Source organism: Pundamilia nyererei, unplaced genomic scaffold (genome assembly GCF_000239375.1).
Source record: "Pundamilia nyererei isolate P.nyererei 1_Seehausen unplaced genomic scaffold, PunNye1.0 scaffold00103, whole genome shotgun sequence".
NCBI classification, from domain to species: Eukaryota; Metazoa; Chordata; class Actinopteri; order Cichliformes; family Cichlidae; genus Pundamilia; species Pundamilia nyererei.
This window is the reverse complement of record NW_005187504.1, coordinates 1,534,091-1,554,302: the sequence shown is the minus strand read 5'-3', so window position 1 is coordinate 1,554,302 and position 20,212 is coordinate 1,534,091. Positions and strand designations below refer to the sequence as shown.

The following is a 20,212-nucleotide window of genomic DNA, read 5'->3' as shown; positions in this document are numbered from 1 at the left end:
ACAGCCTCTTTCAACGCTGTGTTTGCTGGAAACTTGGCACAGGACGCAGCACAGGCAGAGGGTCCCACTGTAGTCGGGACTATTTGGACAGAGACAGAAAAAACAGTATCATTTAAAGAGGGATTTCAGAAAGGCTCCTTCCACCAAGATAAAAGAGTCTCACTAGATTTTGCTAAGATATTCTGAATAACCAGTCAGTCATCCATCCATGGACAAAAGTGGCACCGCTTGGAGAAACATGATTTCTCTTTTAACTTTCAAAATAAATCAAGGGGCCAAATGAAACAGCTCCATGTCTTGAGTAACACAGCCTCTGTGGCGCCCTTGTTTTGTGCTTATTGTCTCTATGAGTGTAAAGTCTAATATCTAAAGACATCACAGCAAAACACATGAACAACCTTCTCTACAAAACTTTGCCAGGTTTGAATTTAAATCAAACAAACGTCTCAGTTATATAATAAAGTAACTGAGCGTTTTAAATGAAAACCGTTTCCAAATGTGACAATCCAAAGCTGGAAACAAAGACTAAAACGAGCAACTCAGCACTATGAAGACCTCGTACTGATGACATGTGTTCTTGTTTTGTAAGACCCACCGTCTACAATGTAGGTGCATTTAGAAATAACAGACTCCATCTGGACACAGACTTCTAAATGCCACCTTTCTCATATTTGTCTGCACACGTGGTCTTTAGATGTTTGGTATTATCCATTTTTTTCTGATTTTTAATAAGGGTTGAATGGAGCTGGTATTTTTTTTTTTTAGTCTAGCATATTTTCCTGCCTCATCCTGAATATTTTGGGATCACTTGATCCTTATTTTGCATTTCTACAGCATGTTGCCCTAAAAGAAATTCCAGGCTTCCTGCGAGTGCCAGCGGACTCCTTTTGCCTGTAACAGTCCGGTCTGCAGGCAGGCTGCTCGGCTGAAGTCCTGCCTTTATTCCCGGAGACACGAACAAAGTGACGGTGTCAGTATTGACACTACAAGAAACACATTAAAGAGACTTAACGCCGTTGAAAGAAACGGCATTTATTGCGGCTTTATTACCGGTTTCCATAAGCGTTAAGTTACAGAAATAAAGTCAAGAGGAGCGGATGTTAAGCTGGGAAATTTCCAAATTAATACAGAACTTAACGAGAGCTCTTAACGAAGACTGTTTTTGTTTGTTTGTTTGTTTGTTTGTTTGTTTGTTTGTTTGTTTGTTTGTTTGTTTGTTTGTTTGTTTGTTTGTTTGTTTGTTTTTAGCAAATATTTCATCTGGAGCAGTCCTTGAAGTCCTGTTATTCTGCAGCTGGACAGCCTTTAGGCGTTTTTTTTTTAATTATTATCTAAATAAAATTCAATTCAATTCGTCACTGGGGCATAAAAATGCCATACATCAACAAACAACTCCGATAAAACTCCTTTATAACGTCTACCGACTAAATACGTTTTTTTTTTAAGATTTGAATTCAGGATCTGTGATATTTAGCTAAATTTAGGTCATAATACACCTTACCATATGACTTAATTATTATATACTGCCTACTCGAGGCAACGAAAATGCTGATTACAGGACAGGAAGTTAATTCACTGTTTATCAGGAACAGTTGTTTAATGTTCCTGATAAATACAACTCTGATGTGATATCAGAGTTGTATTTCATTAATAATGCTTTATTGTGACAGTTTACACGTTCAGCCTGTTGACGTTATCACGGTTCATTTACGGCCCTGCAGTGGTCACTATGGTAACTGGAGGAGGTTTCATTTCATTCACAGCAGCAGTTTAAAATGACTTGTGTGACTTTAAAATGACGAGTCGAGCGTATTTTATTTTGGCGAGTCAGGCCGGAGGTGGGAGCGTGTTTGTGTGCGGCTGTCCTTCGCTCGTATTTCATCTGCGGGGAGAGAAGGCACTCTTCAGACTGGAGGAAGGAGGCTCTGGTGGAAACTCAAAGGACATGCTGCGTCTTTTGCAAACTTTTCTGCAAACCAGGCGTTCTCCGAGCTGAAGAAGAAGAAGAAGCCGAAGGGTGAGGAATGAACTGAAGAAGAAGGAGAGAGAAGAGGAGGGGGAAGAAGAGCCGTTCACTCCCATTGATCCTTGTATCGAGGTATTGATTCAGGCCTGGCTTTGAAATAACACCGCAGAGGTGAGGATAAGATGAACGATGCTGACTTGAGTTTTCTCGACCTGGATATACTCTGATACCAGACTTAATATAGTATTATTACAGTTTCATTATTATTATTATTTCTGATAAATACTGCATTTAAATATATACTAACTCCATCAAAGCAAAACTAGGCTATATAAGGTTAGTCAGAGCTTCTTAACTAAGACACTCACTCAGACTACTCTGCTTCTTTTCCCATGAGTACCTGTATCTCACCAGTAGTTGGAAACCAGTACTCTACAATCAAGCTGAGACAGCTGCTTTTCGTCAGCTTACATATAAAATCAACATTACATGGTCTTCTTGGCTTTCACGTTAATAAACATGTCGTAGATGATACAGATAAAACAGTCTGAGGTTACCCTTCCTCTTAAAGAGCGCTCGGTTACAGTTTGCGTTGAGAAAATAAAGATTAGAGAGTTTAAAAAGATCCTTTTTGAACCTTGTTACTATTTAATGTCATGGATAATTTCATATTGTTTAAACACTGGCAATTCGAGGAAGTATCAAAGAGCATTCGGGCCTTGTAAAGGTTATTTTACACATCTATTAACAAGTGACTCACTCATCAGATCAGTCAGGACTGACAGCGGTCCTCAGTGTGAGCCAGCAGAGAGACGCACTCACCAAGATAAAGTAAACAATGGGCTACACATCGGACAGTTGAAGAGAAACATGGCACACATAGTTCTAAAATATGTTTGAAACTCCATGAATGTGGTCAAGTATTTCACAATAAGCCATTTTCCAGCCAAGAAGGCGGGCTTGTTTAAAAAAAAGAAATTATTGTTAAAAGATGTTGGTCAGTTAGTCTTTTTACAGCTTTATAAGTTTATAATTAAATTGTCACCAGGTTACAAAATAACATTTTACCCACTGGTTCCCCGTCTGCAGCTCAGACCTTCACTGACCCGCGTAAACAAGCTAGTTTTCGTGTCTGTATCATGTTTTTTCTGGCTCTGGTGGTAAGTTGAGGGTGTAAATATGCATGCAAACATCATTGTCCTGCATTTATTTAACAAAGTGAGTCTATTTCACCTTACTTAAAACCAGTATGTGCATTTTCTTGCTGTGTTTCAGCATTCGGTGAGCAAAAATGTTTATGTTTATTAGCGGAAGGCCAAAACATTGTTTAGGTGAGCACCAAAAAGTTTTATATGCAGGGAAATCCTGTGTACTTTACATACCTTATGATCCATAATAGCATCACATACGTTATTACTCAGTTTAGATTTAGATTTAAATCTGAAAATTCAACTTTATTTATACAGCACCAAATCACAACAACAGTCACCTCAAAGCACTTTATATTGTAAGGTAGACCCTGCAATAATACATACAGAGAAAACCCCAACAATCATATGACCCCCTCTATGAACAAGCACTTTGGCGACAGTGGGAAGGAAAAACTCCCTTTTAACAGGAAGAGACCTCCAGCAGAACCAGGCTCAGGGAGGGGCGGGGCCATCTGCTGCGACCGGTTGGGGTGAGAGAAGGAAAACAGGATAAGTTTTTGATCAAATGTAGTGGAGTACTGTCTGCAGTTATTCATGCTGAGAGCATGGAGCAACATTTACATGAAATCTGCCGCATTTTAAGATCGTTCCAACTGAAACGAGCATCAGCTTTTCTGTCACGATGTAAAAGGTGGAAAGATGGTTTGTCTTAGTGGTGGTGGGATAAAACTAATCAAGGTTTAGATTGTGATTAAAGTACAGAGAGACTCACTCATCTGCTTCCCTTTTTGGCCGTAAATCTGACTCCTGATGCACATGCTGTGTTTCCCACGCTACAGAGAAATCTGTCTTTCTTTCACTAACATCACACCGTATAATGTGAAAACGCTGACAGCAACAAAAGTTAGAAGTCAGTGAGGGTTCACTTTATTCAGATTGTTTTACGGGTGAAGGGTGGGTGCGGTTTTGGAAACACCGTCAGCTGCTGACCAATCAACTTGCCTTACATAATCTCTGTTGTCTCTGGACCATCGGGGCATCAGTTAGGTTACTTCCTGAAAAAGCGGTTTAAACTGAAAGAGAGGAAGTTTACATGAACATGAAAATCTGGCTGCTCTGAGGAAATACAGCAGTGCAAACACAGGACTGTGATAGCCATGCATTTCAAGTATTAGAATTAATTCAGGCAGTTTTTCTTTGTGACCATCTGAGAAACACTAACCGGAGTTTGCTGGAAAGGTCTGATACGTGACATTAGAAAGCGTGTAACGTGCTCCAAGCATCGGTGCATTCCTAAGCGCGACCGTGATCATCCAGCTGTTATAACACCATATCCCCAGTGACAGAGGAGTTTATCCCCGTTTGACACTCCTAGGGTGTAAAATGTGAAATAAATCAGCAAATGATCAAAGAAAAGTAATAAAACCCTCTTCCAGCACTTCCAAATGCCCTGTTTCTGCTCTCTCTCGGTTCCGGGTAATATTCTAATCGTTTTTCTTTATTTTTTTTATTCATGCTACTCAGTTCCAGAGATTGTAAATAGCTGAAAGCCCTCCGCGGAGTTTCAGCTCTCTGTCCACCAGATGGAAGTGTTTCAGATCACATTTGCAGCCAAGTTGGCAAGTCTGTCTCAAATGTGGTTTCGTGATCTACAGTCAGTCACCCCACTGATGGCAGGGTTGTGTGAATTTGTGCTGAGTCTAACATTTTTGAGCTACTCTTCCCTGGTGTTTTGTTGGTAGAAGTTGTCGCCGTATTGTTATATTCTTGTTGTCGTTCTTTTCCGCAGAGCTCCTGCTGTAAGGATGCAGGCTGCCCCTGCTGCTGCAGCTGCGGCTCTGACTGCGCTGAGTGTTTTGCTCACCCTCGACTGCCTGTCGGCTCATCGGCCCCCGAACAACCAGATGCAGCAGCAGACTGACGAGACGGCGCAGAAGAAGAAGAACCAGCCGCACATCGTATTCATCCTCACCGACGATCAGGTGTGTGTGAGAGTCGTGCGAGTGCGTTTTCTTGAATCAAAATGCTTGGACGGTGCCACTGAAACGAGGAAACACATCATAGTATTTACATAAATATATATTATTGGGGATAGAAATCAAATCATTCCTAAAACATTTACAACCATATGTGTGAAAGTAGCTGAAAAATCTGGTTTATAAGCAGTGAAATGAATTAAACAGCACGCATGAGAGCAGCATAGGAGGACTTAACGCCTCTCTGAGTATAACCTCTCTGATTTAAACCTGAATTTCAATTTGGCAAGTCCGTCTCAAATGTGGTTTCACGTATCCACCGCATGCAAACAGATGTTACAGACAAGATATTCACAATCTTGGATTTCAGGTTAGTCGGTCATAAGTTGTTGTGTCGAACTGGGGATTATTTTTAGTCGTGGACGCCGATAGCTGCAGGTACCACAGAGACACACTCCTGTTGTGCTTGTTTAAACTCAGTATGTTGCACCGCAGTGTCATTGAAGACTGTGTGTGGCTAGGTGCTCGCGTGAAGTCCTCCCAAAAAACCAACAAACAGTGAGGACACTATGCGTAAGTCAGATCGATTGAATGTTTATACACGCATTAGAAGCACGCACAGTGGTCAGTTTTGATTGTTTCTACGTACTTGGTGTGGTTCGACTTCTTCGTTTTCGCCACGCAGCAGCTCAGCTTAAGGATCAAGATTACCACACACAGAAGAAAGAGTAACCCACAGACCCGGTGACAGCTGCAGCCTTTTGGCAGTGACACATGAATCCACAGGTCCCGTCACGCTTACTTAAAACCAAGCAGATCCTCTCATAGAAACTGTAAGACATACACGGGTCCAGCCTAAAAGTTACACAGCTTGACCTTCTACTTCCTACATAAAATACTACTCTTGACGAGCAGCTGATTTTGAGATGTCTCTGGAAAGGAGGTCTTTCCACTGTTTTTTATTACTTTGTTTTGTTTTCAGTTTTTGTTTTCTGAGTGAAGGACCTCCATATTGGAGTAACTGTTTGTTCACTTCCTGTGATTTCTTGTTTAGATCACATTTAGACTGCTTAGCAACCAAATGTTTTGCTGCTGTCTGTACACCTCTGTTAATTTTCTCATTACACTGTTGGTGAAATTGACTTTTTGCTAGCTCAGCTTTGATTTTGCATAATTGCTGCAAATCAGAAATGCTACATTACCAAGACAGCGCAGGCTGCTAGGAAGCAAGCATCATGTCATCGGTGAGGCCAGGTGAAGTTAAGGCTACGCTTTTGCAGACTGGTCCTTACTAAGACCAACTTAACAGCTAGATCAAGTTTATTACAAACCATTTTATGTGCAGAGCTGTGCATAAGTCTTGAGCCGCACAAAATTTCTTTAAATGTTGGTACGAAAATGGGAAACAAATGCAGCAATTTATTGAAAGGTGCAAACATGGAAATGCAGCCTCAAATACAGTCTGTAAGGCAAAAACAGAGTTTCTACAAATCTGATGAGCTTGAAGTCAATATTTGACATCACCATCTTCATTCTTCAACACAGCCTGAGCTCTCTTAGGCGAGTAGTCTTCAGGAAAAGTTCTCCAGCCTTCTTCTTTGGATGTTGGCTGCCTTTGGCTCTGCAATCTGTCGAGGTTATCCCACATTGCTTCATTAAAGTTGAGGTCTGGGCTCTGGGGAGGCCAATCCATCACTGATAGTGTTGCATTGTGTATTGTGTAGACACCTGCTGTTCACATCTCTCCTGACCTGATGAAAAATTTTTAACTAAATTTTTAAATTCTGAATTCACTTCTTATTTTGTTCTCCACTTCTCATGTTACCTCGTTTTTTTTTAGGGCACATTGCACACCATGGCGCAATGTGCCAAGTTTTTGGTTAATGGCGCTGTGAGAATGTCCTCACTGGCCCAGAAATGTTTTCAAAGATTCCGCTAACGGGAACAAATGATGTATTTTGGGACAGGCTATTAGAAAGAAAGTGCCTAAAGCTAAGCTATTTAAAACAGGTTGTTTTCTAAAGTGGTCTGTTATGTGCGGACAAAACACTGGTTCATCCCTTGAGTTATGTGCTGTTTGTGATGGTTAAATGATTTATAGGTCATTGTTAAGTTTCTCAAGAAGCAGAAAGTATTGTTTCCTACAGTATTGTAACAGGACCCAGCATCTTAAAATGACTCACAAGCCTTAAAAACCAACCAGTGTGGGGCTGAGTAATGAAGCTTCTGATAGAGCTTCTCTGGAACTGTTGCAACACTGTTTCCAGCTCACAAACAAAACTGTACCATAGAAAATACAGACAAAACAAACACACCTGGACCCATTACTTCCTTACAGTACAGTATAGGAACCACTGAGTATGTATTTGGCAAATTAAAGTGAGACTCTAAAACACAAAGTCTTTGATGCAATCATGAATCTCTTGCAGGGTTTCAATGATATCGGTTACCACAACCCGACCATCAAGACTCCCACTCTGGACAAACTGGCAGCAGAGGGCGTGAAATTGGAAAACTACTACGTTCAGCCGATCTGCACGCCGTCGCGCAGTCAGCTCATCACCGGCAGGTACAAACACACCTTTACCGACCTCCTACAGTAAATATCGGAAGTCTTTACATTAAATTTTGACAACATTTAGCCCAGTCTCTTAATAAACTGTCTCATGTACACCAATACATATTGTTTTCTCTTTGTTTCAGTATTTAAAAAAACCACTTAAAAAGATCTTAAATCATTATCTTATTATCAAAGCCGTCCGAATATTGACTCATTAATTAATTTATAGCATGTAACTGCTATAATTCATATCCTCTGGTCTTATTTGTCTGGATGTACTGTCAGATTGTTCCATTTTAATGGTAAGAGATTTACAACATTAAGCCATTACCACATTAAAAAGCGTTTGAAGTGCATCCATATTCTTTCCAGAACTTAAGCTACCCTGTTGATGGGTTAATTTGAAGCTTTGCTCTCGCGTCAGCGCTTTGAGTCTTGGCATTTTTTCCATTTTTCTTCCAGCTGTGCTTGTTGTGTCAGGTTTTCCTTTAGGATTTGTGCTCGGCAGTTATTAGCCAGCAGTTCTTATTTGTTGTGGGCAATACCTCCGCGTTTACACATTGTACTAATTGCATTTTCACCACATCTGTAGCTTGACATTTAGATTGAATGCTTTTTGATAGCACAATTCAATGAAATGCTCTTTGTACAGCACCAAATCACAACAAGAGTTGCCTTAAAATAAAACAGAGAAAATACCAACAATCATATGACCCCTTTTCAGCAAGCGCTTTGGCGACAGTGGGAAGGAAAAACTCCCTTTTAACGGGAAGAAACGTCCAGTAGAGCCAATAATAATCTTTCTTGAAGGCATCTGTTTTCTGTTGGATTTTGAAACTCCAACAAGCGGTTTTTCATTCACATGTTAGAGAAGCACAAGAATCACGTTAAAGAATTAGAGAGGGCTTTAAATGTGTGAAATGAGGAAGAAATGGCTGCATGTGAAGCTCCTGTTTCAAATGAGGTAGCTGCTTTGAATAATGAGTTTATTGATTAGGCCCTGAGCTGCAGCCAGGATTAATAATGAGCTCCCTGCGTCTTCTCTGAGGCCAAACGGAAGCTCCTGCCTGAGCGGCTTGCCTGTTACAAACCCACTAACAGCTCTTTTTTTCTTTCTTCCAGATATCAGATCCACACGGGATTACAGCACTCCATTATCAGACCCAGACAGCCCAGCTGTCTGCCCTCGCACATGGACACTCTGCCTGAGAGGCTTCGCGAGGCCGGCTACGCCACACATATGGTTGGCAAGTGGCACCTGGGTTTCTACAGGTGAGAGGGAGCCTTCAGTATAACTTGGAGAATATTGTTTGGTGAAAAGTCTGCTGACACAAAGATGGTGGAGAAACAGTGATGCAGTCATGATTCAGAAGCTGGACTACTTAACTTGAAGTAATCTTTTTCCGTATGACTTTATCAGTTTCTCATATCATCGTGAAGGAATCTTGGCCCACTCTTCTTTACAGGAGTGCTTTGCTTTGCTGGTAATTGTTTATGTACCGCTGCCATGACAATGCCTTGGCATTTCAATTAGATTGGGGTCTGGACTTTGACTGCTGCCGTGCTTTTGATCGCTGTCCTTTTGTGTGACACAATTTGGGCCAAGCTTTAGCAGTCGAAGAAATGGCCTCACATCTGACTCCACAGTACTTTGGTATACAGAGGGGTTCGTGGTCAACTCAATGACTGCAAGCTGCTTAGGTCCTCTGAGCAACCCAAATCATCACCCCTCCAACACTATGGTTGACAGCTGATATGAGATGTTTGTGCTGATGTGCTGTGTTTGGTTTTACCAAATGTGATGCTCTGCAAAATGATCAAATATCTACACTTTGGTCTTGTCTGTCTAAACAACATTGTTCCATTTAACATGCTAACTGAGGCCTGTAGAGTCTAAGATGTAACTGTTGGGGTTTCTGCACCTTAAAGCGAATTTGCTGGGACTTATGGATCAATGGATTCTTATGGAAGCAGTAAGGGTTCACTTAGTTTTTCACACACTACTTCTGCAATTTGACTTTGTTTCTTGTAAATAAATAATAACATGGTGTAGTATGTTATTATGTGGTGTTGTTCAGCTGACTTTGAATTTACCAGATTTTAAAAAGTGCTAAGGACAAGAAGATTTTTTTCAATTATGTCCACATTCTTAAAAACATAAAAAGATACTCTGCTTTTTTTTCATGACTAGTTAAAATATGAGATGACGCAGGACGGTCTTTCTGTTTATCTCAGCTGTGACATACTGTGTTTTTTAAAAAGAGACCAGTCCCTGCCGGCCTTTCTGTCTCCACACACCTGGCTAAAGGTTTCAGGGCTTTGGTATGATGCATGCTGGCTCACAATTATGGTTTACTTGGACTCATCATAATAGTTTATGTAACTGTTGACTGCACCTGTGCTTTTCCTGCTGTGACAAGCAGAAGTATGTAGCATTATAAGTTATGGAAATTTGCAGGAGTTGTTGGACCAAATTTGGTCCACAGCTAGACCCCACAGTGGTCCTAAGCAGTGGGGGGTTTATTTTTATTAGTCAGAACCTAAAACGGTTTAGTTAACCAATATATATTAATAGCTAACTATTGCTGTTAGCCATTTTACATGTATAAAGACCGCTCAGTAAAACCAATAATTTTTTAAAATTAAAAGTGTGTATGGTGATGCATTTTTTGAGTGACGCATTTTAAGAAATGATCAGTGTAGCGTGGAAACAGTACAAATCAATCAATCATATATGTCTAGTGAGGCGCCTGCAAGAAATGACCTGAGACCTGAAATGATCTGAGGGCGTGTCCAATAGAAATGTTCTACTGTTTAAAATGTTATCTGTGATATGTTTTTAGAATCAGCCGGAAGAAGGCCACAGGCTGAAACTTGCCAGACAACACAATCGGTCTTTATTCTACAGTTCGCTGGAGCTTTAAACTCTCCTACCGTTGAACTGAGTTGGCATAGTGCTGAACACTCCCTACTGTGCTTATTCTGTACAACAGACAGCATGAAGAGAAAGAAACATGGCTATTTAAGCTAGAGAGCACTGAATGATCTAACTCACTGGAGTTAGTGGACGGATATCAAGTAAAAGGGAACAGCAGTTATCAGGTTCCTGACATTTTTCAAGACGTTTAAAGTCATCGGCCATCATTTGTGATCATTTCTTCTATAAAATGGTCCACATTGCTCAGCTGGTTGTTGGGGTGTCAGGCTTGTATTACAAACCCTCCAAACATCTGTAATCAGTAATCATTTTTTCCTTTAGGAAAGCGTGTCTGCCCACCAGAAAAGGTTTTGACACTTTCTTTGGTTCGTTAACCGGAAGTGTGGACTACTACAGGTAAATCACAACTACTATTATTACCTGTTTTCATGATTGCTCTCTGTCTTTTTACTGTGTTTACTCCAGTAACTCACATTTCTCCATCTGCGTCTAGTTATGAATCGTGTGACGGCAAGGACTTGTGTGGCTACGATCTCCATGACGATGAGGGCGTAGCGTGGGGCCACGAGGGGAAATACTCGACCACGCTCTTCACACAGAGAGCTCGCAAGATCCTGGAGAGTCACGACCCTGCAGAGAGGCCGCTCTTCCTGCTGCTGTCCTTCCAGGTACGGCGCTGAGGTCGTTACATTAAACATCTTTAGAAGATGGGTTACGTTAAAGCCAATCAAAAAGTTTTTAAAAAAGCGGGTGGAGGGGGGATCAGAGGGGCCGGTGTTCACAACAGGATGTGTTTGCATGTCATGTTTGTTTATGTCTGAGTGTGAGCGCTCAGAGAGTGCACAGTCCACATTGAAGTGTTTGTTTGTTTGGCTTTTTTGAGACAGTTTGTTCAAACAGACTCAAAGGTTTTAATTCAAAACACGCCGCCCAGATGTTTGTTGTTTACGGCTGATTTTGGATGGTTGATAGAATTTAAAAACATGTAATAATATCCTGTAACGTTTCCCTTCAGGCGGTCCACACTCCTCTAAATCCTCCAGAGTCCTACATCTACCCCTTCCGGGACATGGTCAACGTCCCCAGGAGAAACTTCGCCGGCATGGTTTCCACGGTGGACGAAGCGGTCCGAAACGTGACCTACGCCCTCAGAAAGTACGGATACTACCGAAACAGCGTCATCATCTACTCCACCGACAACGGCGCTCAGCCTTTCACAGGCGGGAACAACTGGCCGCTGCGGGGTCGTAAGGTAAAATAACTGCACGGCGTCTAAGCATAGGCTTCATAAAAAGTCCACATAGTCATAATGACGTCTCTCACTGCTTTGTGAACTGCTGTTCTGAATGTGAGAGTGACAGAAAATAAGGCATAGTCAGTAATGCCTTTTTTAGCCAGAGAAGACACCCCCTGGTGGCCATTAAAACCAGTGCAAGTTTAAGACAGTGCAAGACAATCAGGATCTTGCTGTCATCTTTTATATACAGTCTGTGACCAATTAGGAAATTGCCCTCATAAGATTTTTATGTCGAGATGAGTCTGACAAGCTTAATATGGGATGTAATGAAAGCGCTACAGTCCAGAAGATTGGTTTTAAATGAAGAAACACAATAAATGACCTTTTATCAGCTTTGTGATAATATTATTACGGCTGTAGTCTGGTTAAATCATTTCATTTAATACCTACATTATAAATGTACAACCACTTGTAGGTGTAGGTGGCGTGAACAACATCGATCTCTTCCTTACTCTGCAGTGTCCTGCAGGGACACATTGACTTTTGCCATTCGTGTGGATTGACATGCAGCAGCGTCCTAAGCAGACTAGGGTTGGATGATCTGCTCCAACTGTCCACTTGTCCCCCTGTGTGAGCGCCAGTAACAAATGACATCATCGCTGCTGCAAAGCATTAATGTCCCACAATCCACCCTTGGTAATGCACACCATGTGGTTACACATGACTGTCTAAAATGTATCTACAGTAGGCACAGTTGGCAAGTCCAGGTTGGAAAATCACCAGGACTGATTTTTAAGGAATCTTTTATAAGTGGGGTTCATTTCACTCAACCTTAAAATAAATATTTTGTTTAACAAATGGGTAAAAATGACAATAACATACACAAACTTCTTTTAAATCAGAGAGCAGACTCCTTTTCTTAACTGTATGAGGATCAGCCGTGACCTATTTTGAGCCAGCTAAAACCCCAAAACACGTGCCTGGCTCTACTTTAGTCCTGTTGTTCTGCTAACCCATTCAGTCTTTTTTATATATGTAAAAATGGTGCTAAAGAAAGCTGCGCAGGGGTGGGTTGAGGAACACAACAAAGAGCTGAACTCTTTGCTAGGCCCTTAAAATTCTGCAGATGCCAAATGTGAACTGTAGGATGTGCAGACGACTCACAACCGAAGTATCCAGAGGCCTTTCACACGTCTGCAGTAGTTTTACAGATAACATATAAAAAATCTCAGCTAACCAAAATGAAAGAGAGCAGAATGAAATTAAATGTGCTGGCTGTGTTTCAGGGTACATATTGGGAGGGTGGAGTCCGCGGCGTGGGGTTCGTGCACAGCCCTCTGCTCAGGCGCAGGAGACGAGTCTCCAAAGCTCTCATGCACATCACAGACTGGTTCCCTACACTGGTGAGCCTGGCCGGAGGAAACATCAGCCAGGTCAGTGGGCCTGTGTCAGAACAATAACCTGTGGGAGCCGTTTGCTTGTACTTTCTCGCACTTGTCTCTGATGTTTCTTCTTAGACAGTAAATATGGGAGGATAAAAGTTAAGCAGCATGGAAAAACGACTCTCTCCCAGTGTGTTACTGACCATTTTATTGTGCTATAAAACAGAGAGAGATACCGATACGAGCTCTTCTGTTACTGTAAACTCGTTCAGGATCTGTATGTTTTTCCAGTCGTCTTGCCAAAGAGCTCAATCTCTGGTCCCTCAGCTCGCTTACTGTCTCCCCCTAATTTCAGATTAAGTTTATTCGTTGTCATTATTAGAGATGAAAGTAGAGCTCTGCCTATATTCATCTCTGTGTTGGCCTCAGACTGAACAGTGCTACTGTAAAGCCGTCCCTACTTTTACTGTCATCTGGATAAATCAGCCGGACCTATTATGATAAGTGCAGCATTACCAAACACTGGCCTCAAACATGCTTTGTGTTTTTGTTCGGATATAAATTACTTTCATTTCTAAGTCCGTGCAGTCTGTGTATAGTGTCCAAAAAGCTTTGTTGGCTTGATCTGTGGATAGATTTGCATTGCTGCCAGCAGATAAGCAATGCTTTCTTGGCTACAGGAAACGTAGTAATTCAAAAAGTCAGTGGCGTCTTTTACAAGGAAATTACTTATTCTTTATTTGTGTCCAGTAAATGTATGAGTCTTGCTTCTGGTATTTTTAGCAGCATACCCGTCATTACCCTGCTCTGTAATCTCTTACTGTAAATGAAGTGTTTGCCTTCCGTTCAGAGCCAGGGCCTGGATGGTTTTGATGTTTGGCCCGCCATCAGTGAGGGGAGGGAGTCGCCCCGTAAGGAGATCCTTCACAACATCGACCCTCTGCACAAATCTCCAATTGAAAAGAAGAACCAGGACGAGGAAAACTGGGGTAACTACAGGGGCAAAAAAAGTCCATAAAGGACTTTTTTTAATGAGGTGTGAACAAAAAGGTCCAGGAATGGGCACGTAGGAATCGCAAGACTTCCTCATATAAATTTGGCTGGTTTCCAGTTCGAGGTCCTCTTCTCAGGAATTTCCTGACAGCTTTTTTCACAACTGCTAATTTTAGATCGCTCCCTGAAAGTCTGACTACTTTAACTGGGATTTTACCTCAGACCTCAAACTCAACTCAAAAAAAGACCAAACAGTAATTTTTTGTTTCAAACTAATCAAGATTGATGAGATCTGGATCTACAGCTACAGCTGAGCAATTTTCAGCTGAAACCTCTAAAGTTTCCAAGCCGGAAACATCCCAAAGTAACGTCAGGTGAAGAGGCCAGGATCAGGCTCTTCTTTTTTCAAGAATCCATTTCCCAGTGTGGACTTTTGCTGTAACGCCCTGATTCATTTAAGGGAAACTGCCTGAACTGTGGCCATCACGTATCGTCGCAAATCGTGCTGAAAACACGTTCGTTTTTTAGCCACGTCAACACAGTCCTGGTTCACCAGCTGGACGTACGCTCTAGCCAGATGGGCAATCCCACAGATTTATTCCACCTCCATTGAAAATAAAGTTGAAGAATTGCTGTTTTGACACACTGGAGAAAATCCAGCACATCGCACGAGTGCAAGGAAACATAACAGGACTTCTGTGGAGTGATTTAAAATGAGCAGCCATGCTGACAAATCAATTAAATCCAGTTTTATTTATATAGCACCAAGTGACTACAACGGTCACCTCAAGGTGGGTTTTTTTAGGTTTTGTATATTTTGAGGTAAAGACCATAAAGAAAGGAAAAACTCCCTTTTAACAGGAAGAAACATCCGTCAGAATCAGGCTTAAAGAGGGGCGGCCATCTCCCTCGACTCAGCACCCAGCAGTCGTAGACTACGCCCTAGCTAGATGGGCAATCCCACAGATTTATTCCACCTCCTGTAACATTGAAAATAAAGTTGAAGAATTGCTGTTTTGACACACTGTAAAAAAAATCCAGCAGTAGCTCAAATGTGCTGATACTCTGCAAGGTAAAATGCTGATAGGTTGAAAGGTTGGCTTGAACAACTAAAGAGGGCACTGAAGAGCTTGCTACGAAGACAAAGACGGACAAAAACAATAAGGTATTAAGAAAAAACAGCCTGCGAAGGCTTCATTATCGCGCTTCACTACAAAGAAGCTCTTTGGGCTCTGTGACAGGAGCTCTGCTAAAATAACAACAAACAGTTAAGCACAAACCAGTCATGCCACATATTCTGCCCCCTAGTGGAAGAGCTACAAAACAACAGTCTGCAGAGCTCGACGTAGCCTCTGAATCAGACCAACGCACCACCGTGCCTGTTCCTTATCTCATGCCCTGCCCACTTTGCACGTCTCTTCACCAAGCAGCTGCTTTTAATTGACATTGACTGGTTTCAATATGATAAGTCTCATGTCAGTAAATTTACCACCAGGGGGGAAAATGTTTGTTTATTGTAGGAAATACAGAGAGAAGAGAAAGAGAGAAATATGAGCACAAAAGAGGTCATTTATCTTTAATATGTCTTGATCGCTGTTTTCTTTGATTTGGCAGTGAAAACTTTAAAAACCAAAGTTTTAAAGAAGGTGAAGAAGAAGAAGAAGGTTGTGAAGAAGCCACCAAAACAAAAGTTAGCCTTCAAAACAAAGACCACCAAGAAACCTCAAACATTTTCCCATCATGCCTCTAAGCCTAAATCTAAGCCCCTCTTCAAAAAGAAGCTCAAGCCTCGCCTAAAATCAAAACCCCCACCTAAAGCTAAGAAGACCAAAGCCCACACTTGGGACCGGCCTCTGCCCAATCACAGACCGCATCCAAAGATCGGTGGCACTTCGTCAGGGTCTGGAACATCCCGTCCTAAATCTCCGCCTCCGATCCAAACCCGTTTGAAAACAAAATTCAGGAGGACCACGTCCCAGAACCAGAACTTGTCACAATCAAGCCGGCCAAAATCCAAGACGCTCAAACTACATTCAAAATCAAAGTCCAAGCGGACATTTTTCCCATACCAGAACAGATCCCAACCTGGAATACCACTGACCAAATCCCATCCAACCCTCCAGTTCGGGCTGGAGTCACTACAGCCGGTGTGGGACACTTCAGTCCAGGCTGCCATCAGAGTTGGAGATTGGAAGCTACTGACAGGTGATCCAGGCCACGGAGATTGGGTCCCCCCACAGGTACTGCTGCATGCTTCAGAGAGCTTCATTCTACTTTTCTGTTTCACATTGATTGTTATAACAAATATTTGAAACATTGATCCTCAGATGCTTCCCACCTCTCTACCCGGTCGCTGGTGGAACCTTGAACGCTCGATACTTTACCAGAAATCCTCCGTCCACAAAAACATCTGGCTGTTCAACATCACAGGCGACCCGTACGAGCGGCACGACCTGGCAGACCAGAGGCCAGATGTAGTCCAGCAGCTGCTGGCCCGGCTCGCCTACTACAACCAAACAGCCGTACCGGTTTACTTTCCACCCGACGACCCCCGAGCCAACCCGAGCCAGCACAGGGGAGCGTGGGTGCCATGGGTGGAGGAGGAGGACGACGAAGAGGGAAAATATCAGGGAGTTTACAAGAAAAGTAACAACAAGATGAAGAAGAAGAAGAAGAAGAAGTGCATGCTGTGCAATCTGCAGTCGTTCTTTTTGAAGATGAGCGAGGGGACCGTGTCCAGTCGCATCTGAGGTCTCAGCTGAAATTTACATCAAAGACTTGAAAATTAATAAATCTTATTTTTTACTTTCATGTTTTCACAACTTTAACATATTCAAGTTCTGTTATTGTGAAAAACTTCTCTTTCAGAGATACGTGACCGTTATTTGTTCGTACATGCAGCTTATTCGCCGCCAAACGTGATCTGATGTTTCCAGCTGGACCGTCCAGACACGTGAGGCTCTTTTCACCGAGATTTAAAGGGTCAGTCCACTCAAATCACAAAAAGACGTTACTTATGCTGCCTGCAGACATCTGAAATCATACCACTAAGATCATGAAATCTTTGTCGTGATTTGGGTGAACTGGCCATTCATCAGGTGGTTCTAACCCCTGATCTCTGAGTCGGTGAACGCTGGTTTGTTGTTTTACACATTTGTCAACCGAAAACTGACAGAGGTCCTCATACAAGGCCCGACACCGAGTGGCAGTGAGATTTGTTTTGACACTGTAAATGTAGCAGATCAATTACAATAAGAGACTTGAGTAAATATATAGATTTACAGGTTTCAGTGTACGTTTACACCCTTAATTCACTCCACACAGCCAAATCAGGGTTTTAAAGGGACACTTCACCCAAAAGTCACTTTCATACAGTCGGTGTAAAATTTTGCATAACTCGCTTGTCTGGGTGTTTGCCAAGGCTTAAAGTTGGCGTGGCTGTTTGGACTGACAGACGTGCCAACATGTGCAGCTGTCTGCGAGGCCTCACCTCGGCTAATTGGAGTCGCTGAACTGGACCTCGAGACTATATTTGTGCTTTTAGAGCGTTTTTAAAGCAATTATCTGATAATAATCTACTAAGTGGTATCGGCCGTCCAACAAAAGTTTGTGCTTCAGTTTTTATTTGCCTTTTACTCAAATCTGCATCGTTGAGTTGGAGCCACACTGTTTATTGATGCAGCGGCTCTTCTTCACACTGCACAGAGCAGAAGAGGAGGGGCAGGATGTTAGATAGAAGAACGTTAATTTCCCCGCCCAAAAAAGTCCCGTACAGACTAGACACTGCCTCTGAAATGCTCCTGTATTCAAACCCGTACAAAGAATAACACATGAAACTCACCCGGTGTTTGTCTGGAGTAATGATACTGTAGCTAGCTGCTTGCTTTGCTTGGTACATAAGTTCATGTGATTTGGGGTGAATTGTTCCTTTAAACAAATGTTTACATATTACAGTGGAAGTGTGTAATCATGACACAATGTCAGAAAGTTTTATTGTGTAATTTTAATATACTTTCACGTTTTTTGTGACACATTCTCGTGACTTTGATGGTTTTGTCTCACTTGGACTTTGTCTGTGTTGCTGGGGCTGAAACTGGCCTCTGGCTACTGTGGTCAGTTTCAGTGCACTGCCACTGGCAAGCTTTTCACTATGAATTTAAAGCATTTCACAGCACCTTTAAGTTACTACTGTGAATATCAGAAACCTCTTACTTCACACACACAGCACCAACGCATGTCACTGACAATATCAGTAAACCAAACTGTCTGATTTTAATTTTCTGTAAGGAACAATTCCACTTCCACTAATGTGAAACTTCAGATTTTTATTCGTCTTTTTTGAAAGCACAGCAGAGGAAGTAAAAAAGTCTTACAGCGGCCTGTTTTGAAGTCGGATGCTGGTTACTTGAGAGAGAGAAAGACACCTAACCTCGAAATATTTCTGTGTATTTGCTCAAAAACGAACAAACCACGGCTGCGGCTGATCTGCAACAGTGCGCATCAGTGTGAGCGAGGAGCAGAGCGTTCCCGAGAAACATTTTAAATGCACGTTGGATTTCTCCACCCTGGGTAAATAAAGGTGAAGTCAAATGAACCTTTGTCCTTCTATGTTTACTGGAAACAACGGCGAGGGTATGTATGTTCTCATAAAATGTTGTTGTTGTTGTTACAAATGGGTGTTGTTGTTTTTTTGTTCTTTAGGGCAAGTAAACCACCCGTGTTCATCAGGAAAACTCTTCATTTGAAATGCAGGCTATTAAAATGATTCAAATTTGATACACTATTCACTTAAAGTGTTTATATTTTAAGTAATTAAATACATTTAAAATGCTTTTGTTGCATAAGATGAAAAGACGTGTACATGCATACGTATTTTTCAATATTTCTCTGGGATTCTTATCTGCACATCTTTGCCCTCCAAATCAAGTCAAACCCAAATGATTTTGAGACTCGAGCCTTCTGTTGTTGTGCAAATGCTGATTGTTTAAATTAGTAAACAAATATTCAAATCTTCAAGAAGCAGAAATATGCCTTGCATTTGGTCATTCACGAGAAAGTCGTTGCGCAAAATCTGCATAACCGCTAGGTGGCGCCAAACATTAATAATCCTGCAGATGCAGCACAGACTCCTTTCTCTCGCTCACACTCACACACACACTTGGGGTAAAATAGGATTTTCCACGCTGCCTTCCTACTTCACACTGTTTCCGCTGAGAAATAATTTAATTTGGGGCTCCTTTGATCCCTGAACACAGCTGGATTGATGTAATCCTCTGGGATTAAATCTGACTCTAACTCATGAAGCAGTTTAGGCTGTGATGCTGCTGAAAAGCTGCAAGGTTGACGTCCACAGTCACTTTTAGTACTTTAAGCACTCAAAACACAGAAATTGCTTCAGTTCATTTACAGATTTATGATTCATTCAGTAAGGAAAACCTCACCCCCATAAAAGAAATCATAAATAGCTCAACCATAGCTTCAGTCCAGACCTTTGTGTGACTTAACTAAACATAAATTGGCCTGCATCTGAATTTCTGTGTATAAGAAACAAGCTGCACGACACCCAAGTCTGTAACAGAAATATAGGTCTCAAAATTATCAACCACTTATGGCTGCAAATATGTGAACTTTGTTCAAAGCTTTTTGTTAAAGTTTGTTCAGTTTTCAAGAGTTTTCTCCATCAGTATAAACTAAAACTATATTTAAATAATAATCTAAAGCACTTGTTTTTCTGTTATAGGTCTCTCACTGTAGCTGGTGGTAGTGAAATTAAGGAATACGAGGGGAAAATGTGTTAAAATTTGAGTGTCTGCCCAAAAAAATGTTCCAGTTCTGTTTCATCCAAAGATTTGAACCTTTTTCAGTTTGGGCCTGAATGGATGTTTATAACAGGGATGGAGTTTCGAGAGCGTCCTCTGCTGCTACATCACTATCTGGTACAGGAACTGCAAAAGAAGTCTCTGCAGCGGATAGTGGGGACAGCACAGAGGATCACCCTCTCCCAACTCT

General features: G+C 41.7%; 1 protein-coding gene across 4 annotated transcripts; it reads left to right on the top strand.

The window, feature by feature from the left end:
• Positions 1-544: 544 nt before the first annotated feature.
• On the top strand, positions 545-18,797 carry LOC102211418 (arylsulfatase I-like). Of its 4 annotated transcripts, none has more exons than XM_005740759.1 (11): positions 545-605; positions 4,907-5,099; positions 7,523-7,662; positions 8,776-8,925; positions 10,913-10,987; positions 11,085-11,259; positions 11,607-11,843; positions 13,115-13,261; positions 14,061-14,199; positions 15,818-16,443; positions 16,531-18,797. In XM_005740759.1, the coding sequence occupies exons 2-11, from the start codon at positions 4,923-4,925 to the stop codon at positions 16,951-16,953; spliced, it is 2,289 nt and encodes a 762-aa protein (XP_005740816.1). In that variant the 5' UTR covers positions 545-605; positions 4,907-4,922; the 3' UTR covers positions 16,954-18,797. The 4 variants fall into 4 exon arrangements, with proteins under 4 accessions (XP_005740816.1, XP_005740814.1, XP_005740815.1 ...); XM_005740757.1 differs by lacking the exon at positions 545-605 and adding an exon at positions 1,814-2,098; XM_005740758.2 differs by lacking the exon at positions 545-605 and adding an exon at positions 1,814-2,137.
• Positions 18,798-20,212: the final 1,415 nt, after the last annotated feature.

Coding starts and splice junctions, on each gene's coding strand:
- LOC102211418 (XM_005740756.2), top strand. Junction 7,663..8,775: donor AGTCAGCTCATCACCGGCAG/GTACAAACACAC, acceptor TCTTTCTTCCAG/ATATCAGATCCACACGGGAT. Junction 16,444..16,530: donor GAGATTGGGTCCCCCCACAG/GTACTGCTGCAT, acceptor ATTGATCCTCAG/ATGCTTCCCACCTCTCTACC.